Source organism: Drosophila guanche, unplaced genomic scaffold (genome assembly GCF_900245975.1).
Source record: "Drosophila guanche unplaced genomic scaffold, DGUA_6, whole genome shotgun sequence".
In the NCBI taxonomy this organism is placed as follows: Eukaryota; Metazoa; Arthropoda; class Insecta; order Diptera; family Drosophilidae; genus Drosophila; species Drosophila guanche.
In genome coordinates this window covers 5,324,823-5,343,770 of record NW_022995746.1, presented here as the reverse complement: position 1 = coordinate 5,343,770, position 18,948 = coordinate 5,324,823, and the positions used below count along the sequence as shown (strand labels likewise).

General features: G+C 43.3%; 3 protein-coding genes across 3 annotated transcripts in view; 1 reads left to right on the top strand and 2 right to left on the bottom strand.

Moving 5' to 3' along the window:
- The first annotated feature begins 143 nt into the window (after positions 1–143).
- The window catches only part of LOC117582583 (bone morphogenetic protein receptor type-1B), a 59,104-nt gene continuing 40,299 nt past the window's right edge, over positions 144–18,948 (top strand). Inside the window, exon 1 of the mRNA XM_034270429.1 lies at positions 144–197. The gene's annotated coding sequence lies outside the window, so the exon portion shown is untranslated. The remainder of the gene's footprint in view (positions 198–18,948) is intronic.
- LOC117582584 (probable cytochrome P450 4ac1) lies at positions 1,061–2,999 on the bottom strand. The gene is made up of 5 exons (XM_034270431.1): positions 2,742–2,999; positions 2,485–2,688; positions 2,347–2,428; positions 2,189–2,292; positions 1,061–2,019 (listed from the first exon to the last, which is right to left on the bottom strand). Exons 1-5 carry the CDS (start codon positions 2,941–2,943, stop codon positions 1,079–1,081), a joined length of 1,533 nt encoding a protein of 510 aa, XP_034126322.1. The 5' UTR covers positions 2,944–2,999; the 3' UTR covers positions 1,061–1,078.
- Positions 3,446–5,385, bottom strand: LOC117582585 (probable cytochrome P450 4ac1). The gene is made up of 5 exons (XM_034270432.1): positions 5,114–5,385; positions 4,856–5,059; positions 4,710–4,791; positions 4,556–4,656; positions 3,446–4,480 (listed from the first exon to the last, which is right to left on the bottom strand). Exons 1-5 carry the CDS (start codon positions 5,313–5,315, stop codon positions 3,546–3,548), a joined length of 1,524 nt encoding a protein of 507 aa, XP_034126323.1. The 5' UTR covers positions 5,316–5,385; the 3' UTR covers positions 3,446–3,545.

The window sequence follows — 18,948 nt, the reverse complement described above, 5'->3', positions numbered from 1 at the left end:
TTGAGAAAAATTACTTGGGATGCATTGTATATCTGCGGTATGTTTAAAATATTTCGGTCTATTTTTGAGGGTTGCTCGGTTTAGGCCATCGATAAGTCCGCGGTCACACTGAAAGCTAATTGGAATAACAATAATAATAATGTGCTGTTTTTTGTTTGTTTCTTGTGTATTTGTGGTTTTTGTGCAACTAATAAATGGTGAGTCCCAATCTAAAGACTATATAAGTGAAAGTAAAAGGATTAAACAGTCGTCGAAGGCGGGAAAACCCAGGGACGACATGTTTTTCATCGCTTGTTTGTTTGGCCAAGTGTGTGTGAGTGTTGTGCTGTTGTGTGTGTGGTGAATGCGGTTTGTTTTGTTATTCGATACGTAAAATGGCATTAAGTTAATTAAATTAATGAATTGTGAAGGCACTCTGAAACATAGACTGACAAGCCACAAATAAATTCCATGAATTTGATGCCAGAAAAGTTCCAGCACTTGCAAGGCTGCGCCATTAATGTGGTAATGGCCAGGACATACCGAAAATCTTGTTGAAATTGGCTTAAACTACAGTCTTTATAAGCCTAAGTGTGTGCATAATGTTTCTAAATGCATTTATGGTCATTGCATTTGATTAAAATGTTGTTGAACTCACACTGCCTGCCATTTTGAACCGCGTTTTCCTGTCGTCCACCTGCCAGCAACAGGCAGGCATTCCTGTACATTTCTGATTGGAAAATGTTACTCCAACAAGTCTCGATACTCCAATGCAACTTTACTGTTCTTGCCCCTCAATAGAGCATCTATTGTATCATATATTTATTGATAATTCATTTGTTTATAAAACAAGCTATTTTTTCATGAGAACTATTTACATTCTGCACTCATGTAACCAAATATTCAAGAACTACATATACCTTCAACACACACTTTACATTTTACGTACATTTTATACCATGTCTCTACTATACATGCAGTTTCACGAATGTGCCAGCAGGTGTCGCCATACTGAAATGTCGTGTAACATTTTTTAACCTTTTTATGTAACATTCAATTTATTTCAGTTGATGGGCCAAAGTGATTTATAAAAACATTTTTATTCCACACGTTTCACCAATTTAACTTTCACCTTTTGCTGTGTTCTCAACACAATGCCATTCTCAATTGTTAGATCCTCCAATCGAGTGACGGGAAGTATCTTAAAGTTCCTTAAGACTGCGACCAGCAGAACTTTCATTTCCAGAATGGCAAACTTCTGGCCAATGCAGTTCCTTTGTCCGGCACTGAAGGGCACAAAGGCAAAGGGATGGCGGTCCACTGTGTTCTCGGGCAGGAATCGCTCCGGCTGGTACTCATTTGGGTTGGGAAAGTGTCGTGGATCTCTCATAATGTCATAGATGTGAATGTTGATTTGTGTATCCTTCGGCATGACCAGTCCATTCACGACACACTCCTCCATGCACTGACGACCAATGAAGGGAACCGAGGGAAACATGCGCAGCGATTCCTTGATTGCACACTCGAGGAAGACCAGTTCATTGAACTCAAACACACTGATGGAATCTGTATCTTCTGGAAGCCCAGAAACCTCCTCCAGACACTTCTCCTGTACATCTTCATGCAGTGCCAACATCAGCAGAGTGAAGATGAGGCACGTGGAGGTGGTGTCGTATCCCTCGAACATGAAGGTGTTCACCTCATCGCATATGCCCTGATGATCGATCTGCCCATCCGCTTCAGCCGCCAGTAGCGTGTCCAGCATGGCGTACCGCTGCTTCTTGCCAAAATCATCCACAACTCCGAGTTCCTTGCGCTTGAAATCCCGCCGCCTGCGCTCGATGATGCTGCTGGAGAAGTCGTGGGCAATCTTTAGGTTGTCTACGTGCTTGCGATAGTCGCCGTAGAGATAAAAGTACAAACGATTGTACAGAAAAGGATTGCAAATGCGTTGCAGGATGACCGCTTCGATGGCGTGGATCGACTCGCGATATTGGTAGCCCTCGGCCATGTCATCCAGCTTGACGCCAAGAGCGGTTTCTATAAAGAGAAACAAGTAGTAGAAAGCTACATTATACATTCTCTGCCGCTTATCATGCTACACATTACACTTTCAATTATTTGTTTAATTTGAATTTGCACGCTGTGTAGCAAAGTTTAGTCTGTGAGAAAGTCTGCCAGTCATGATGAGATGTGTCTCTGCACTTACCGCAAATATTATTCAAAGTGAACTGCGGAATGACTTGATTCAGCACCAGCACCTCGGCCTCCACACTCTCATGCAGCACTTTGACCAGTTTGTGGCACTCTTCTCTGTAATTTACACAATTTAAAACCGTGAATCCTCTCGTGGCACCAAACACTTACTTGAAAATGGTCAAAAAGGATTGCAGCACATTGAAATGAAAGGCAGGGGTCAAAGCCTTGCGTCTGGCATGCCATTTTTGATCTGAAAAAAGGTAAAATTAATGAAAGGGTCAAGGAACAATGTAAAGAGTCACACACCTGTGCTGGTCAGCAGACCTGCGCCCAGGAATGGCCTGAGCAGATCATAAACAACGTTCTTTGTCAACAGCTTGGTGCTCTGGAATATCTCCTCAGCCTCCTCGGCTCTAATCACATTGTACATGGGCAGCAGGAAGAAGTACCACAAATAGTTGCGTCCCCGGGCATTGGCACACGAATCGCGCATAAAATTGAACACAGTAGCTGCAAATATTCACAGTCAGCGATGTCCCACAAATGTCTGTTTTCCCACTTACACGGCGTAAAGTTGAGCAAATCAAAATTATTTCCAAACCGCGTCCGTCCCGGCATTACAGCTATTTTACTCTCCAGCGGACTGCCATCCTCTGTTTGGAATCGTTTGCATAGACTCAGTACAAAGTACCTGCGATTGAGACGCCGCAACAGGACATAGCAAAGGAGCACAATCAGCGGTATGCCGAGCACAATTTCAAACATTTCAGACCAGCGGAGAGAGAACTGCGGCCACTTCACAGATTCAGCTCTAATCTATGAATGGCTGGGGTCGATTAATTTCTCTGTGGACTGAACTATTATAAATATATAAAACGAGTAGATAGTGTTGAACATGTTTACATACACGCATTGCTCTGAATGATTCAGAAGGGTAGATCGGTTTTGATAGTTGCTATGGCAACTTGAATAATATTTGTTCTTAGCTTTTCCCATCCTTGTGGAGCTGCCCAGAAATTGTTTACTAGGGAAATTATGCAACCAATAATTCCGATTTGATACAGCGACTTCAAAGAAAGAATCTCTCTGATAACTCGTAACACTCGCTGGTTTATTTTGGACAACTTTAGGGCAAGAGTTTTTCCATTATTTCTCGAGTTTCACAGGGAAAACAGCTTATAGTTGAAACTTTTTGTCAATTCATTGTAATTATAATTATTACCGCTTGAAATGATTGAAACAAATGTTTGTAACACACTTAAATATATACAATTCATAATACACTTTTATTAACAGAATAAATTAAGTTTCACGTAATTTTTGGTACATCTTTGGCAATGAAGTTTTTCGTTTATAATTCCCGCCTTCTACCTTCGCACCAACTTAACCTTCACATTCTGCTGTGTTCTCATCACGATGCCATTCTCAAATATTAGATCCTCCAATCGTGTGACGGGAAGTATCCTAAAGTTTCTTAAGACTGCAGCCAGCAGTACTTTGATCTCCAGAATGGCAAACTTCTGGCCAATGCAGTTCCTTTGTCCCGCACTGAAGGGCACAAAGGCAAAGGGATGGCGGTCCACTGTGTTCTCGGGCAGGAATCGTTCCGGCTGGTACTCATTTGGGTTGGGAAAGTGCCGTGGATCTCTCATAATTTCATAGATGTGAATGCTGATTTGTGTATCCTTCGGCATGACCAGTCCATTCACGACACACTCCTCCATGCACTGACGACCAATGAAGGGAACCGAGGGAAACATGCGCAGCGATTCCTTGATGGCACACTCTAGGTACATTAGTTCATTGAACTCAAACACACTGATGGAGTCCGTGTCTTCGGAAAGCCCTGACACCTCTTCCAGACATTTCTCTTGAACATCTTCGTGGAGTGCCAACATCAGCAGAGTGAAGATGAGGCACGTGGAGGTGGTGTCGTATCCCTCGAACATGAAGGTGTTCACCTCATCGCATATGCCCCGATGATCGATCTGCCCATCCGCTTCAGCCGCCAGTAGCGTGTCCAGCATGGCGTAGCGTTGCTTCTTGCCAAAATCATCCACAACTCCGAGCTGTTTGCGCTTAAACTGCTGTCGCTTGCGCTCGATGATGCGACTGGAGAAGTCATGGACTATGCGCAGATTCTGCACCTGCTTTCGATAGTCGCCGACCAGGTAGAAGTACCAATTGTAATACATGAGCGGATTGCAGACGCGTTGTATGAGAACTTCCTCGATGGCATGGATGGCTCTGCGATATTGATTGCCCTCCGACATGTCGTCCAGCTTGACGCCCAGAGCGGTCTCTAAAAGGAGAGATAATTATTAATAATAATCAACTTTGCAGCATTTAAGGGCACTTCAATTAGTCAATGACGCACCGCAAATATTATTCAATGTAAATTGTGGAATGACCTGGTTAAGATCCAGTTCCCCATCCAACTTTTTGTCCAGCACTTTGATCAGCTTATTGCATTCCTCTCTGTAGTAAATCAGTGATTAGTCACAAGTAACTTTAACTAGTTAAACACTCACTTAAAAGTGGCCAAAAAGGACTGCAAAACATTGAAATGAAAGGCAGGAGTCAGAGCTTTGCGTCTGGCGTGCCATTTCTGATCTGTTGAAGTTTTCAAAGGAGTTAAAAATTGAGAGATTTTTTCTGAGATTTTGCCACCACAAACCTGTGCTAATCAGCAGACCATCGCCCAGAAAGGGTCTCAACAGTTCGTAGATCACATTCTTTGTAATCAGTTTGGTGCTTTGGAATATCTCTTCGGCCTCCTCGGCTCTAATGACATTGTACATGGGAGCAAACAGAAAGTACCACAAAAAGTTTCTGCCCTGCGCTTTGGCAGCCGAATCTCGCAAAAAATTGAACAAACTGGCTGCGGGGAAGAGGCCATTACACCAAGAACTTCACAGAAACAATCTCAAATTACATGGTGTAGGGTTGAGTATGTCCAAATTGTTGCCGAAAATCGATGTGCCCGGCATGACGGCCACTTTGCTCTCCAGCGGACTGCCATCCTCGGTGCGCACTCGCCTGGTCAGCGCGAGAATAAAGTAGGTTCGATTGAGTCTTTGCAGCAGCAGCCACACCGCCAGGACCAAGAGCGGAGTGCCCAGCAGTGCGATCAACATGGTTTTTGCTTTAGTTATTGCCCCGGCTGATGCGATTCACGGCGCTTCTCACAGCCCACTGGGCCTTAGAATTATTGTACACAGCTTTCGGATCAAGTCGCCTGCTGATAGTGTCACAATCAACAATTTCTTTTTTGTGCATATAGTATAATACTTTTATTCTCTATCAGCCTGTTGTTTGAGTAATTTAATGCTCGTTTAGATTGCATTTTATAAAAGTTGTAAAAGTAATCTGTAAATCCATTGCGATATTTTATTGCTTGCTTTACCGAAGTCTATTTGTTGCTTTATTCAAACTATCAACGATCATTTACGAGGTGTAGAGCAGTCGTGCATTGCCTTTATTATCTGCAGCTCACGTTTAATCTTTTTATGTACTCATATAAAATTATACGCGATTAAAAACGCACCCAAGTTCAATAGAGTACAGTCGATATGTATTTTAGTGTTTGCTCAAGCGCAAAAGAAGAAGGGAAGCTGCTTGGCAAATACTCTACACGGGGAATAATATTTGCAAGGAATATTCATGCCTTCTTGTGTGAAACTTGAGTAATGGATGAGCCTTAAGCTGTGAAAGGATTGCAAATAAACTGTTAAAGAATTTCTTCAACAAATTTTGCTGTAAAATCATTTGGAAATTGATTTAATAATTAAAATAATATTCCTCACGAAACACAGGTGATATGTCCGTTCGCTTATGGGTAATTTGTACAGCCACTCGAAAAATGTGCCCTACCAGAATGTTTTTTTTTTGGAACACGGCTATTTGTCAGGCATGGCGTGTGATCTATTAATAATTGTATATCATGGGAAATAATTGGAATATGTACAAATGTATGTACCATACGATTGAGCGATAAAAGTGGCACGCGAATTAAAAACAAGTCAAAGTTCAAAATTCGATAGAAAATGGCACACCACCAACATAATATTTGAAGCTGCAACACAGTGTTCACAGATTTAAGCGAGAATAAATATTAAGAATTTACACTTAAGATTGTGGATCTGAGTGGTCGAACTTGAGTACCCTAAGAAATTCTTACCCCCATTAAAAAACCGCTTCCAGTGCAAGCAACCCATAAAAACTACTGCCCATGGCCGCTGTCCAATTATCATATCAAAACCAACAATATCTAATTGATTGCAGCTTTTAGCAAATATCAAAATGGTTTTGCCAAGCATTTAAAGTATTCCCCTAAGCGGTTCGGTCATATAATTTCCTTTATAGGAGTACGAGTACGAGTCGAGTCTATGACCATTCCAGATTAATAACAATTTCTTGGCTCTGCCTTTGCAGAGATTTCCTCTCTCAGTCAGTCAGTGCCGCATATTTTCCCATCGTTCCAACTATGGAACTGACTACAAAGAAAAAAGGAAACCAAAGGAAAGAGGATAAAAAGCAGCCAGAAGCAGCAGCAGCAGCAGCAGCAATGTCGCATCAAAATGCCGCATTGATTAAAGTTTGATTAGCTGTGGCCCCGGCCAAGAGAGCGCATTTGGGCTTGAAGAATTAATTTGAGCCAAGTTTGTAATGCGCGTACAGAAATGGCAGCAGGCAGCAGCAGTAAGAGAAGCAGTCAACAGTCTCAGCAGCAAGTGCAATAGAAGTAAATGTTGAAGAACAAAAAAAGTAAAACGAGTATGAAGGCTACAGTGAGAAAGGAGTCTAACGACTAAAGGATACCCGATGCTTGCAGGGATATAGATGATCTCGTAGAATCAAACGAGAATTCGCTCTTAAAAAACAATGAAATTTAGATCTAAAGCTAATATAATTATAAATCAGTAAGTGGAAGCGTTTGTTAAACTTTCTGCCTACCACTCGCTACTTTTTCATTGCCCAATTTCCCATAAGTGAAAGGCAACACATCGATAGATCGATCCTTTGAGTTCCCGCAGCCTTTTGTGTTTCACAAATCCCATAAAATCAAAGCTGATAAACTCCGACTAAAGAGGTATCAAAATTAAATCACTGTAATTACATTTTCTGTGGAAAAGGCCTGGAGCTGGAGCCGGAGACGAACGCGCAAACATGTTGCCCGACGAGTGCGTGGACAACATTGGCGACGGCAATGACAAAAATAGTAGTCAATGTGCAACTGCAACAGACGCAGCAGCGGTGGCAACTGCAAACTGCATTTGGGCATGAAAAGTGCAGTGCCGGCAATTGGAAAAACTTGCCCTGAAAAGCATGGCCTGTCTCTGTCGCTGTTGCTTGTTGTTATGAACAAAAACAAACACAAAATGTGCTATGCGGCAGGAACAGCAACAGGGACAGGACCAACAGCAAACAATACTCATTAAGATGCAAAAGACGTCGCCTTGCCGCTTTTTAGAATTACTAATTGAATCGACGCGATCAGTGGCAATTGCAGCTGAAACTGCGGTGGCGGCATTCAATGTTTGTTGTTTCAACTGTTTGCTGCACGGTTGTTGATGCTGTTGCCACTGTTGATGTTGCTGCTGCAGTTGCAGTTGCAGTTACTGCAGCTTCCGCTGCGGTGTGAATATACAAACATACTCGTACTCGTGCACACTTTTTATTTATTTACGTACGTGTCCATCTGCGGTTTTCTGCCATTCTTGCAAGGGCACCCACAGCTGTACTCCCATTGGAATCTGTAGCTGAAACTGAGGCAAACCAGAGCAAATATTGCTGTTGCTTCACATCTGTGCAATCCGCTTGGGGGAAATCGCTAAAATAACAAAGACAGTGGGCGATGCCTGAGCAGCAGGACTGATAAGAGAATGTAGCCAATTATTCGCGGAATTCTAAGGGGGAATGTGTGAGGAAATATTGCTTAAAAATGGGATTATTAATTATATTTTCTTTTTGAAGTAGTTATGCCAGAAATGTGTTCCTCATCCACCACATCAGAATGCGATGCCTGTGAGTCCAAAAAGTTTGTCGCTCTTTTCACAGAAAATTCCCAGTCGATTGGCCTTTTATGATTTGCATTTGGAAGACCATCCTCCATCCTCATGCACCTCTCCAACCATCCTGTCAGATTCCGTACATTTTTTGTAAAGTGCAGCCAGCCAGTGTTCTTTTTTTTTCCTTCATTTTTCATGTTTTACAGTGTTTGACCTTCCCTCCCCTTGGCTCATTGCCGTCGGTTGGGTGTTTCGCGCGGGTAGGGTCTCTTGTGTGTGTTGCCGCCTAAGCACATAATCGTGTAGCAACATGTTGCTTGGGCGCGCTGCAACATTTAGTTTATGTGTGTGTGTGGCAACATGATTTTTCAATTATTGCAGGCAGCATGTAGCATGTAGCATGTACAATTTTTTTTGTGTAAAGTGCTTGCATATTTGCCTTAACTTAACACCTCGTCCAGTCCATGTTGTTGTTGCTCTCTTTTTTGTTTCGAATTTTTATACTTTTTTTTTTTACAATTTTATTCCAATTCTGTTACTGGTATCGTATACTTTTTTTTTCAAAAGCAACAGCAAAACACAAGTAAGAAAGTTAATGACGTGCGACTTTGTGATACCTTATAAATTTTTAAATATTTTTTTAAATTAATAATTTTACAAATATAGAAAAATATGAGACCCTCCCCGCTCACCCGAAACAAGTTAGAATTATTAAAACATTCGAAACAAAGACTATGTGATGCCATCAAAATATTTCCTCGGTACACAACCTAAACAGGGTACCAAAAACAGCAAAAAGAACAGAAAAAGCGGCGACGGTTGACGCTTGTTAGCCATGTTGCCTGCCTGACACTTGTTGCACGGCCCCAGCTTGGCACGGCACGGCACGGCATTCTACCTCAGCACCCTTTTGCGGTTGCATTGCAACCAAGAAGATCTGGTGTTGCCACTGATGTTGTTGCTGCCGGTTGCTGTGTCGTTGGCGTGTGTCTCTCGCTCCACTAAACTTTTAATTAAAATTTTGTCGTATCACAGTGGCTGGCTGGCTGGCTGGCTGGCTGGCTGGCTGCTTCCTTTTGTGGCTTGTTAATGTCACAAGGGGCAGTAGTCAGCGTTGATTTTTATGCAAATATTTGCCAGTCTTTTCGGTTTCGGTCAGCGACTTGAGAGGCTTCCAGAGACTGGGGCCTGAGTATCGGGTTCCCATGAAGAGTAGGCGCGCTTCATCATTAAGTTGTCATGACCATAATCATCCATAGGAGACGGCCATAAATGGTGGGTCCGCTGTCCATAGATACAACTATGGTATCCTCTCTCTCTGTGTCTCTATATGTCGCTCCAAAGCAATCCATCAATATGGCAATTGGCATTTCCTTTAGAAGAAAGGAAAACGTTTTGTTGATAAGAAAACTGGACCCAAAAGGAGTTTTTTCTCTTTTTTGGCCTGGCACTAGCATCCCATATATCGTAATGCTGGTGGCATGCAACGAGATCTCTTGGTTGCGCCGCAATTGGCCAAGATTTATTGACATAATGAAGACTAATTCGCCCGTCTGTGGCCGCACATTTTGACAATTATTTATGTTGTATTAAGTTGTTTGGCGGCTGCGCGTGTAACGATGTAATTAATTGCCATGGATTAGAGGCAGCAACATCGCCGGTGGAGAGCAACCTGGTCACGCAGATAGCAGAGGCGGAGGCGGAGGCGGAGAGAGGCCGAAGTCGAGGCCGAGACTATTCAGACAACCTGGCCCAGACCAAGCGGCTTAAACCCATAAACAATCGAGTTTATGCTCCGACATCATCTATGGTGATCTGAAATGGAAGCACTTCAATTGGTTATACGATTTTTATATGCGATTTTAAAGCGATTTAAATATGAATAACAAAGGTATGCTCATACGTACGAGGAGTGCATTAAATACTCTTCAATGATCAAGTTTTGATGTTGCTCTTGATGTCGAATGCAGGAAAATTCCACACTTTCGCTCCGACTAAAACCGAACTTTTGCTTCCAATTATTTTCCGTTTTAAAGGTAGCCAAAAATCTAAGGAGCTGATGGAAAATAAAAAGGTCAATGCTAAAACCAACCCAGATATTGAAATGGCTGAACAAAAATGACAAAAGTCGAAAGAAAATTTCTTACTCCATTCAGTTGTCCGCCAAAACAAAACAAAAGGGTTTTCCCCTTCGTTTGATTTCATTGAAGAAAATTGAATTTTCAAGAGAAAAATCTGCAACTATTTAATTATTCAAATATCGTTCTCTTGTCTTTATTTTCTATATTTAATTGTACATTAAAAATCGCTGAAGAAACTGCACTTTATTTTCGTTAATGCTTCAAAATTGTTTCCTCTACTAATAACAATTTCCTATTTGCATTTAGTTTGAGACGTTTAAGTGTCCTACCAATTTACGTTTGTATTATTACTTTCAATTTAAATATGATGCTGCCTGGAATCAATTAAAAAGCAAATTTAATTTTTACAACCGCTTCGAATGGCCGCAAAGAGACGGACAGACGGACAGACGGACAGCGACCCATAAAGTGTACACAGACTTCGGTCGAACAAATTTAATTTGCTTTCCTCACGGGATGTTTTTTGTTTTAATTTGGAGCTTTAGTTTATTTGCGAAATTTGCTTATTTTTATAGAGCAGCTACCATTCCATTATATATTGTTTATGGCGGCCCAAGCTCATCAAAGTTTAAGCAGGCACTTTATAGGCGACTTATGATTATTTCCACCTTTTGTTTGTCTGATATTTGGTGAGACAATAACGAGTGTTGACAGCCCCCCCCAAAAGTCCACCCAGTCTCTAACAAGAAAATGGCCAGAGACCCGTAAAGCCAGAGAGAGAGAGCGCGCGCGTCTCTTTGGCGGATGAAACGTTTTTTGCCGCGCCAAAAACGCGCGCGACTCGCGTTCAAGTCACTAATTGAGTGCGACAAGGCGTCGGGGTGGGTTGTCTTCCCTTTTGGAAATCCTTGTGCAAAAAAAAAAAGAAATAAATAAATACAATTTATTACGTAGGCTGCTGCACACACACACACACACACACACATAAAGGACAATGCCGACCTGTGCTCCCCCACCTACCGGCTTATATTTATTGCTTCCACGAAACGTTCGTTCGCGTCGGTTCCGAGAAATGTCGGCTAAGCTCAGCTCAGGCAATCCCTCCCTCTCTCTCTCTCTCTCTCTCTCTCTCTGTTGCCCTATGTCGGCTAGCTGTCTGCCTGCGAGCCGAGCTTAACAAGTCGACACTTTTCTTCACACCTCTGCATAGTTGTTGGGGCCCAGAATTTACCTGGCCGTATTAAGCTTAATGGCCGCCCCGTTGTGAGCGTCCGTCCACGGTGCGAACGTTCCCCCAACTGATCGGCCAGCACTGACCAGTGGCAGTTTTGCAGGCAAATGCGGTTATTAAATGCAAAAATTAAGATAAGCTTTCGAAGGGGGATTACTGGATGTGGCACCAGACCACGGTCTGGCCGGCCACTCACCACAGGTTAGCGTTAACGATGTCTACTCTCAAATTGGCAGTGGCCCGCAGCTAGACACTCGCTTCTCGGTGCAATGTCATGGCTAATTAGCAATAGAAAAACAGAAAGAGAAACACCGAAGAGACCGCGTAAAGAAGTGGGGTGCCGAGGCTTTAATTACCCTTGAAATTTAAGTGATCTTTTGCCCGGATATGTGCTTGCATGATACATGATCCGCTGCTCTTTGTTAATGCCTCAATTTAATGCCCAACACATGCAGCTAAAAGAAAGGTGTTCTAGATGTTAACATAAAAAGTTTTGAGTAAAAATAACATAAAGGATGTTCGCCATTAGAGTAGTTTCAACGCATTTAGTTGGTGCCATGGCAACCTCCTGCCGGGTATGGGCGGGTAACCCTTCTCTAGGAAATTTCAGACAGTGCCTGCTCAGCCAACATTTGGATGGTTCATATTTTTTCCAGTTCGAAATCGTGGGCATAAATCGACTCACTTTATGCCATTGAGCGGGGCACAGCGGACGGAGAGCGGGAAACCCTGTGGCAGCTGTGACCGGTGACTGTTGCCCATAGAGTGGGGCTTTTTATAAGGCCAACGATCGTAAAAATACAAAATTTATATGCACTTAATTGCGGTCTCCTTTTGGGTCGCCAGACCCAGCGAGAATGGTCGCTCGTCGCTGCCTTCTCAATAAAAGGCAACAATATTGTCCCCCTGCTTATGATGCACTGAATCAGCTTTTGAATTGTCAAAGACGATGAGGATTGGCGGGAGCAAGTGGGAACAAAATAATAAACAAGAGTCGCTCCCTTTTTCCCTTTTTTCTATGGATAGATAAAGTCTTCTGCTGCTGCTTACAAGATTTCAAACTGATGCTAGATTGGTTTGTGTTTGTAATCTATACAACAAAAATCTACTACTCTTAGGCAGATAAAAGATTAAAATTAATGAAAACATCTTTGGTTTCGAGCTACGATTTCAATGGTACAACAAATGCAGCCATGGGTGGCAACGATGGCACTCTCGGACTGCGACAAGTCCATTAAAAATGAGTGAAGAATGTAGCCCAATGGGGCATAGCCAAGCTTTCAATTAAAATAAAGAAAAGAGTCAAAATATGCCTAGTAAAAATTGCTCTTAATTCACAATCGTTACAGAATTGCTGCAGCTCCATTCCTTTTTTAGTTGCTTATCAAAATTCCACCAATAATATTGAATCTTGATTTCATTAGCCTATCGGTGTCAGGCTTCACTGGATATATGTTTGCTGCATCCACGAGCTGCCGCCAACTTTAGTTTTGTATTTCCCATCACAAGTTCTGTGGCGATTGCGAATGTTGGAAGCCTGCCAGTCCGCGTGTTGGCTGTGCAGCAATTTAATTAAAAAGTTCCAACCACAATTTAATTAGAAGAGTCTGCGCACTTGGTGTTTGGTGGCATGGGAATTTGCTGCAGGCAAAGGGGTTAATGACGCGTCCGTACCAGTGGCGACACCTCATCACGCGGTGGCTGAGGCAAAGATCGCGGGAGGCTGCGGACTGGTCGGACGCCTGGCAATTGCCAGATATGACTTTAATTTCATTTAATTGGCAAATGGGCTGCAGAAATGCTGCAGCTGGCGGAATGCTCATTACGAAATGGCCTTTAATAAGCTGGCGAAGGCGAAGCCAAGTGGAATGTGGTTGATCCGTAGCAGACGGCATTCGTTAAGCTTATTTCCTGTTGCACCGAATTGGGCATACCCATCTCTCAGCTCCTCAGCCTCTCAGCTTCACATCCTGCCGCTGTAGAAAGACTCTCGGCTTTTGGGTTGTTATAGGAAACTAATCAAGCGATTTGTTTCGCATGCGCGTGAAGCGCTAAAATGTGTAATTCTCTCCTCTCTCTCTCTACCTCTACAAAAAATAAAACTCTAAAGCCTTTGCCATCTTAATAGCCTCCGTTGTCCGCAGGCTTTCCAGCGATGTGTCCGGGGCTAAGTCGGGGCTTTAAGCCCATCGAGATTTATGCCACCAAAGGGCGCAATATATTCCGATATGATTAATTGTGCGTCGCATTTTCGCATTCTCCTTCTCAACCTAAGCCGCAGTCGCAGCCACAGCCTCAAGCTCGCAGCTCCAACTCCAGCTTCAGCGATCCAAAGACGGCGATAACAACGCCGCAAAAATATTTCTCGATTCTCCACAGACGTCGCTCCGCTCTTCTCTGCCATAACTTTTGTGCGGACTGCACTGGACACGTACGAGAAATTTCGCGCTTCGCTGGCAGACTCTCGGCTGCTGAGATTCCGCAGAGAGTGGTGGCCTCAGCTTTTATGCAAAAAGCAATTTATTTCCCTCTTTTCTTTATTTTGTTTGCCTGCCGCTCAATCTATGCGCAGAAATCTTACTCACACAGCAGCAGCACACAGAGAGAGAGAGGCAGAGACTTTGCTGTGTACTGAGTATTCATTCGTGCCTCACTCTACCATGTGGAAGATGACTGACAATGATCAATTTATCTGCATATGCATGGTCCATGTACCTTCGCCAATAGCTGTTGGAAAGGAATGAGCTGAACTGTAGGTGGTTATGGCATGCCAAATGTTAGAAACTGCTAGCAGGGAGTCCAATTGCAGGCAGCAAATTTGCTTGCACAGGAAGCAGTTCGGACTCCACAGAGAACTTACTTCTATACAAAATGTCAGAGCTGTCTGCTCTGTCACTCTAGTTAGTGTCCCAGCCTTTAGCCTATCGTCACGTAGCAGTTGGCTTTGAGTTAGATTTCATTCAGCTTCAGCCAGACTCAACGTTAGCCAGTTGGAAGAAGTCTAGAAAGAGAGACTCAAAAGTATTTGGTGCTGTTCCTGCAGGAGTTTTTTAATGAAAGCATTGACAAATATTAAAATTATAGATTATAATTATAACCATTAATTCATTTATTTATACATTCAAATATGTCTTCCCTTCGCTCGTTCCTTTACCTGCCTTCCAGCCAAAGTACCTTTCCTTGTCTGGTTTTTGTCTGTGCTGGATGCCTACCCAATTGGCAGTCTTTAAAACTCAACTCTTAGCAGACTTGAGCGCATTGGGCCACCCTGAGCCGCTCTCCTCTCAGTGTCTTTTTTCTTTTTAGTGCAAAGTCGTGTCTGATTTTGCATAAAATGCGTTCGCCTTCGAACTGAAATTGAAATTGGAAATGGCAGCAGTGCAAATGGAAAATGGAAATGACTGGCAGTCGTTTGTCTTGCCTGTCGAGGGTTTTGTGGGGCAGCCTTTTGGCGAAGCTTCTTCCTGCCTGTGGCAATGTTTCCGTTGAACCCTAATCAGTGTGTCAATACTATGCCGACTCTCTTTCGAGTCAAACATTTGCCAGCGCTGTAAAGTGTAAACAAGTTTGAAGTTGAATTGTGTATCTCCCGCTCTGTGCAGCTCCAAGCAACCTGTGTGACAACCCCCCACGCACAGAGCCAGCAACTCAACCAAAATTGAGTTGATTTTTATCGCTGTCACATTTATGACATTATCGGCTCGGGGAATCGGTCAATATTGAAGCCCAGAACTCAGGCAACGTTCACTCGCCGCATGGGTGCAACACCTAGCCACCTAGCCACAAGGGTACGGCGATTGTGTGTTTATTATGACTATTATTATTGACAGGCTATCGTAAATAACCCGAGCATAGTCGAAGGCATGCCAGGCCCTGGGCTCCTCTCTCTCTCTCTCTCTCCTCGATGGCTGTTTAAATTGAGCCTTACCACTCGAGTGCATTCATAACCCATAAAGATTAAAGTCTTAGCGATAACCAAGCCCGTGGCACCCTGCCACATTTGTTGCCAGTATTTGTCGCATGTGGTTGCATGCAGCATAATTAAATTTAGTAAAAAGATAGAGGGAGAGAGAGAGAGAGCGCTGGCAAGAACTTTTGCTTATCAACATTTAATTTGTAAATGTCGATGGGCCAAAAGCGAAAAACAACCCGACAGAAATAAACTGGTTCTTAATTAAAACGACATTGTCGAGTTCTGTGTAAATAATCGTAACGAATCAAACGACAGCACATAAAAAAAAAAGAAAGGGCAGAGGAGCAGACACCAGCGACCCAGAGAGAGCCAGAAACGAGTATCATCAGAGCAGAAGGCCCTGTACCAAAAAAAGAACCAAGAACCCTAAGCTCCAGAAACTACACCACGCAAAGGTCTACTCCACACTCCACACTCCTCTCTCCACTCTTATAATTTGAAAACATTTTTCTGCCGTTCCCGGACGGGCCTGGCTTTGGGCCAACATTTGCTTGTTGGCCCGTTTTTGGTTGGTTTTTTTTTTTTTGTTGATCCGGTGTTTGTGTCGCCCTCCAACTGATTTATCGAGAACGCTGCCACTTGAGACGTTTTTTAATTATATTTTTGGTCGCTTCAAATGACAAGAACTATTCATTTTTTGGTTGCTCTCTGGAGGTCGTAAAAAAAGGCGTTAAAAGGCCGCGCAGGAATGGAAGTTTTATGGTAATCAATTTTGACGCTGATCACTGGAAATGAAAGGAAATGAAACTATTTGTATGCGGCAGTTCAAATAGATATGCGAATGGAGATTAGACAAGGCTTTTCACTGCTTAGGAGAGAAGAGAATGTATATACTTTCTGGCTTAAATTATTCAGCACGCTTTTGTGGCATAAATGAATGCAGATATCCCACATCTCTCACTTCCCAAACATCCCTAAATGTTGAACGTGTGACCGAGACAACTATCTGATACTCATTTATCACATATTTCGTCACACTGTGCAATCATTTGACACATCTTTTATCTAGATTCTAGACACAAATGCAATCTTTAATCATGCATTTTAATATAGATTTCTAGAGGGTTGACTGCGCAGCAATCGAACTATAAAGGGTGGCAAATATGAGCAAAGAAAACGCGGAAAATGTAACAAACAAGTCTAGAACCCTGTCCTTGGTGGAACACACAATAAACTTCAATTGTAAACCATTCAATAGAACCATCAATGATCAACCCTTACCCTCTAAAATGTTTTCCCTGCCATTGATGTAATGCCCTTTTATGTAATTTGGTATAATTGATTCGGCAGCAGCAGCTGCCACTGCCAGAATTCCCAGCCTGATTCGCGGATCCATTAAGAGTCGTTTCAGTACCCAGACCCCAGTCTCAGCCTCAGTTCCTGTGCGTGCCACGGTAATCGCTGAAAACCTGGACCAGGCCGAAACAGTAGCCAACTGGCATGGAGTCAAGCCGCCACATAATCTGTCAAAAGAAAAAGTTCATAATAAATCAAATGTCACGTAAACAATATTATTAAAATGATGCAGTCAGCGACACGGCAATGAAGGAGACCCCAGAACGATCCTCAGCACCAGAGCCCGACCCAGGCAACACTCATTAAATGAGCGAGAGCCTGCGGCGGGTAGGAAGGGATCTTGGGTCTTGCATGCAAAGTGAAGCATTGGGGCAGCAGCTTCCTCCAACCTGCAACCTCATACTCCTGCTCCTGCTGCTGCTCCTTCACGTTGCTTATCTGCGGCTGCTGCTGCTGCTGCTTCTGCTGCGGCAAGCATAACGAGTTCGGGCATTTAAGCCCCAAGCCACACACAAAAGCTACAAACTGCCATTCAGGTAGAAGAGCCACAAACGGCAAGAAGCTGCACTGAAAGAAAAGGTTTCAAAATGTAGAATATATATTTTTGGTGCGCAACATGAACTATTTCCAAAGTGAGCTAGGGATAAGAAGATCCTAGAGAGAATTTTAAATTTATTCAAATAATTCCTACTTGGGACTTTTATTTATTTTTTAGATTATTTTAAGCTGTGATTTTACAGCAACAAAATTGTCTGAAATTATGGGAAAACCATAATAATATTTATAAAAATAATTCTGGATAATCATGCACATACATGCATGTTGTTTTTGTATTTTCAAGCACGCTGCACGAAGAGTCTTTCTGGTTTATAGTTCTAAAAGTAAAAAAATCCACACTTCTTAGTGTAATCTTTCCCTCAGTGTAAGATTTTCGGTTAAAACACTAAAGCGGCAAGGAATGGGCTGGATTCGGGTTCGGGGACACTGAAGACGTGAAGATTGGCGAGTTTTTGTGCAGCTTCTGCGCGCATTTAGGACACTCGGTCCCGCGGGTTTTTCGTTATTTTTTTTGTTTGTCAACGTCGCGTCGTTCACGTTCACGTTCACGTCCAGGGCCAGACTGGGATCCCGAGAGCAGCTTTGTGTCAAAAAGGCCGGTCCCAGTGCGGTGCCCGTCCTCGATTCCCGTCTGAGTTGCAGGTACGCGTTAATCACACTTTACGTTTGCCGTTTTCAGATTTTGTCCGCTGTGGCGGCTCTGTCTCTGTCTCTGGCTCTGGCTGTTGAAATACATTTAAAATTCCAGCCACGTTTGGCGGCCAAGCGAATTGCCTTGGCATTAAATTAAAGGCTTTAGGGGCCACGCAGCAGCAGCAGCAGCCTCAAACCAGGGTCCAGCAGCAGCAGGAGCCTGCCTCCTTTGTGGGCCTTTGGGGAATATGCTCAGGCTGCAAATTTCACACCTTTTGGAGTACAGTTGCAGGACGCAGCCAGAGAGACAGAGAAGAGAATTGAGAGCGAAGAGCAAGAGAGAATGTATCAAGTGTAGGCGTGAACCTTTTAGGAACCCCCTCGAAATGGATTGGGGCTGAACCCAGCCATTAAAGCGTAACGAATACCTTTTCGTTTTATGTAATTTGGTTTGTAATAAGTTGTGGCTGGTCGTTGAACCATCATTGACCATATCGAGACAGCAGCAACCCACTCTAATCGATAATTTATTGCAAGCCAAAGGGAACAATGCGCTGCACTCGGAGCAACGTCTGTCCTGAGTCTCCATCGCTTGACCAGCCGAGAAATGCAGCCAGCCTAAGCCTATGGGGACTATGGGACTATGGAAAATGCAAGTTTTGCTTTTGCTGCTTGCATTTTTGTGTTCCTGTTGTGGCAGATGTGGATCTGGATCCACAGAAAGAGAAACACGAAGCTGCCGCGGCTCTCTGGCTCAGCGACTAATCTGCCAGAACATATCGCCAGGACCGCAGTCCGGCTTAGGCTCGTCTTTGCTCCGCCATTGGGGGGGTTCTCGTTTGGCTTTGGGTTTCCCTTTTGCACTTCCACGTCTCGTTGAATTTATGTTTAAGCATTTCATGGCAATGCCATTGCGAAAGTCCACGTACTGTTCTCGATATGAGATCTGCGTCGGAATGGTCCATAGGGATGGGTGCGTGACACGCA

Bases quoted from the DNA above. Each gene is read 5' to 3' on its own strand.
- LOC117582585 (XM_034270432.1), bottom strand. From the start codon at position 5,315: ATGTTGATCGCACTGCTGGGCACTCCGCTCTTGGTCCTGGCGGTGTGG. The intron at 4,657-4,709 runs GTGAGTGTTTAA...GATTTACTACAG, and splicing joins TCCTTTTTGGCCACTTTTAA to AGAGGAATGCAATAAGCTGA. The intron at 4,481-4,555 runs GTGCGTCATTGA...CTCTCCTTTTAG, and splicing joins TACATTGAATAATATTTGCG to AGACCGCTCTGGGCGTCAAG.
- LOC117582584 (XM_034270431.1), bottom strand. From the start codon at position 2,943: ATGTTTGAAATTGTGCTCGGCATACCGCTGATTGTGCTCCTTTGCTAT. The intron at 2,293-2,346 runs GTAAGTGTTTGG...TGTAAATTACAG, and splicing joins TCCTTTTTGACCATTTTCAA to AGAAGAGTGCCACAAACTGG. The intron at 2,020-2,188 runs GTAAGTGCAGAG...TTCTCTTTATAG, and splicing joins CACTTTGAATAATATTTGCG to AAACCGCTCTTGGCGTCAAG.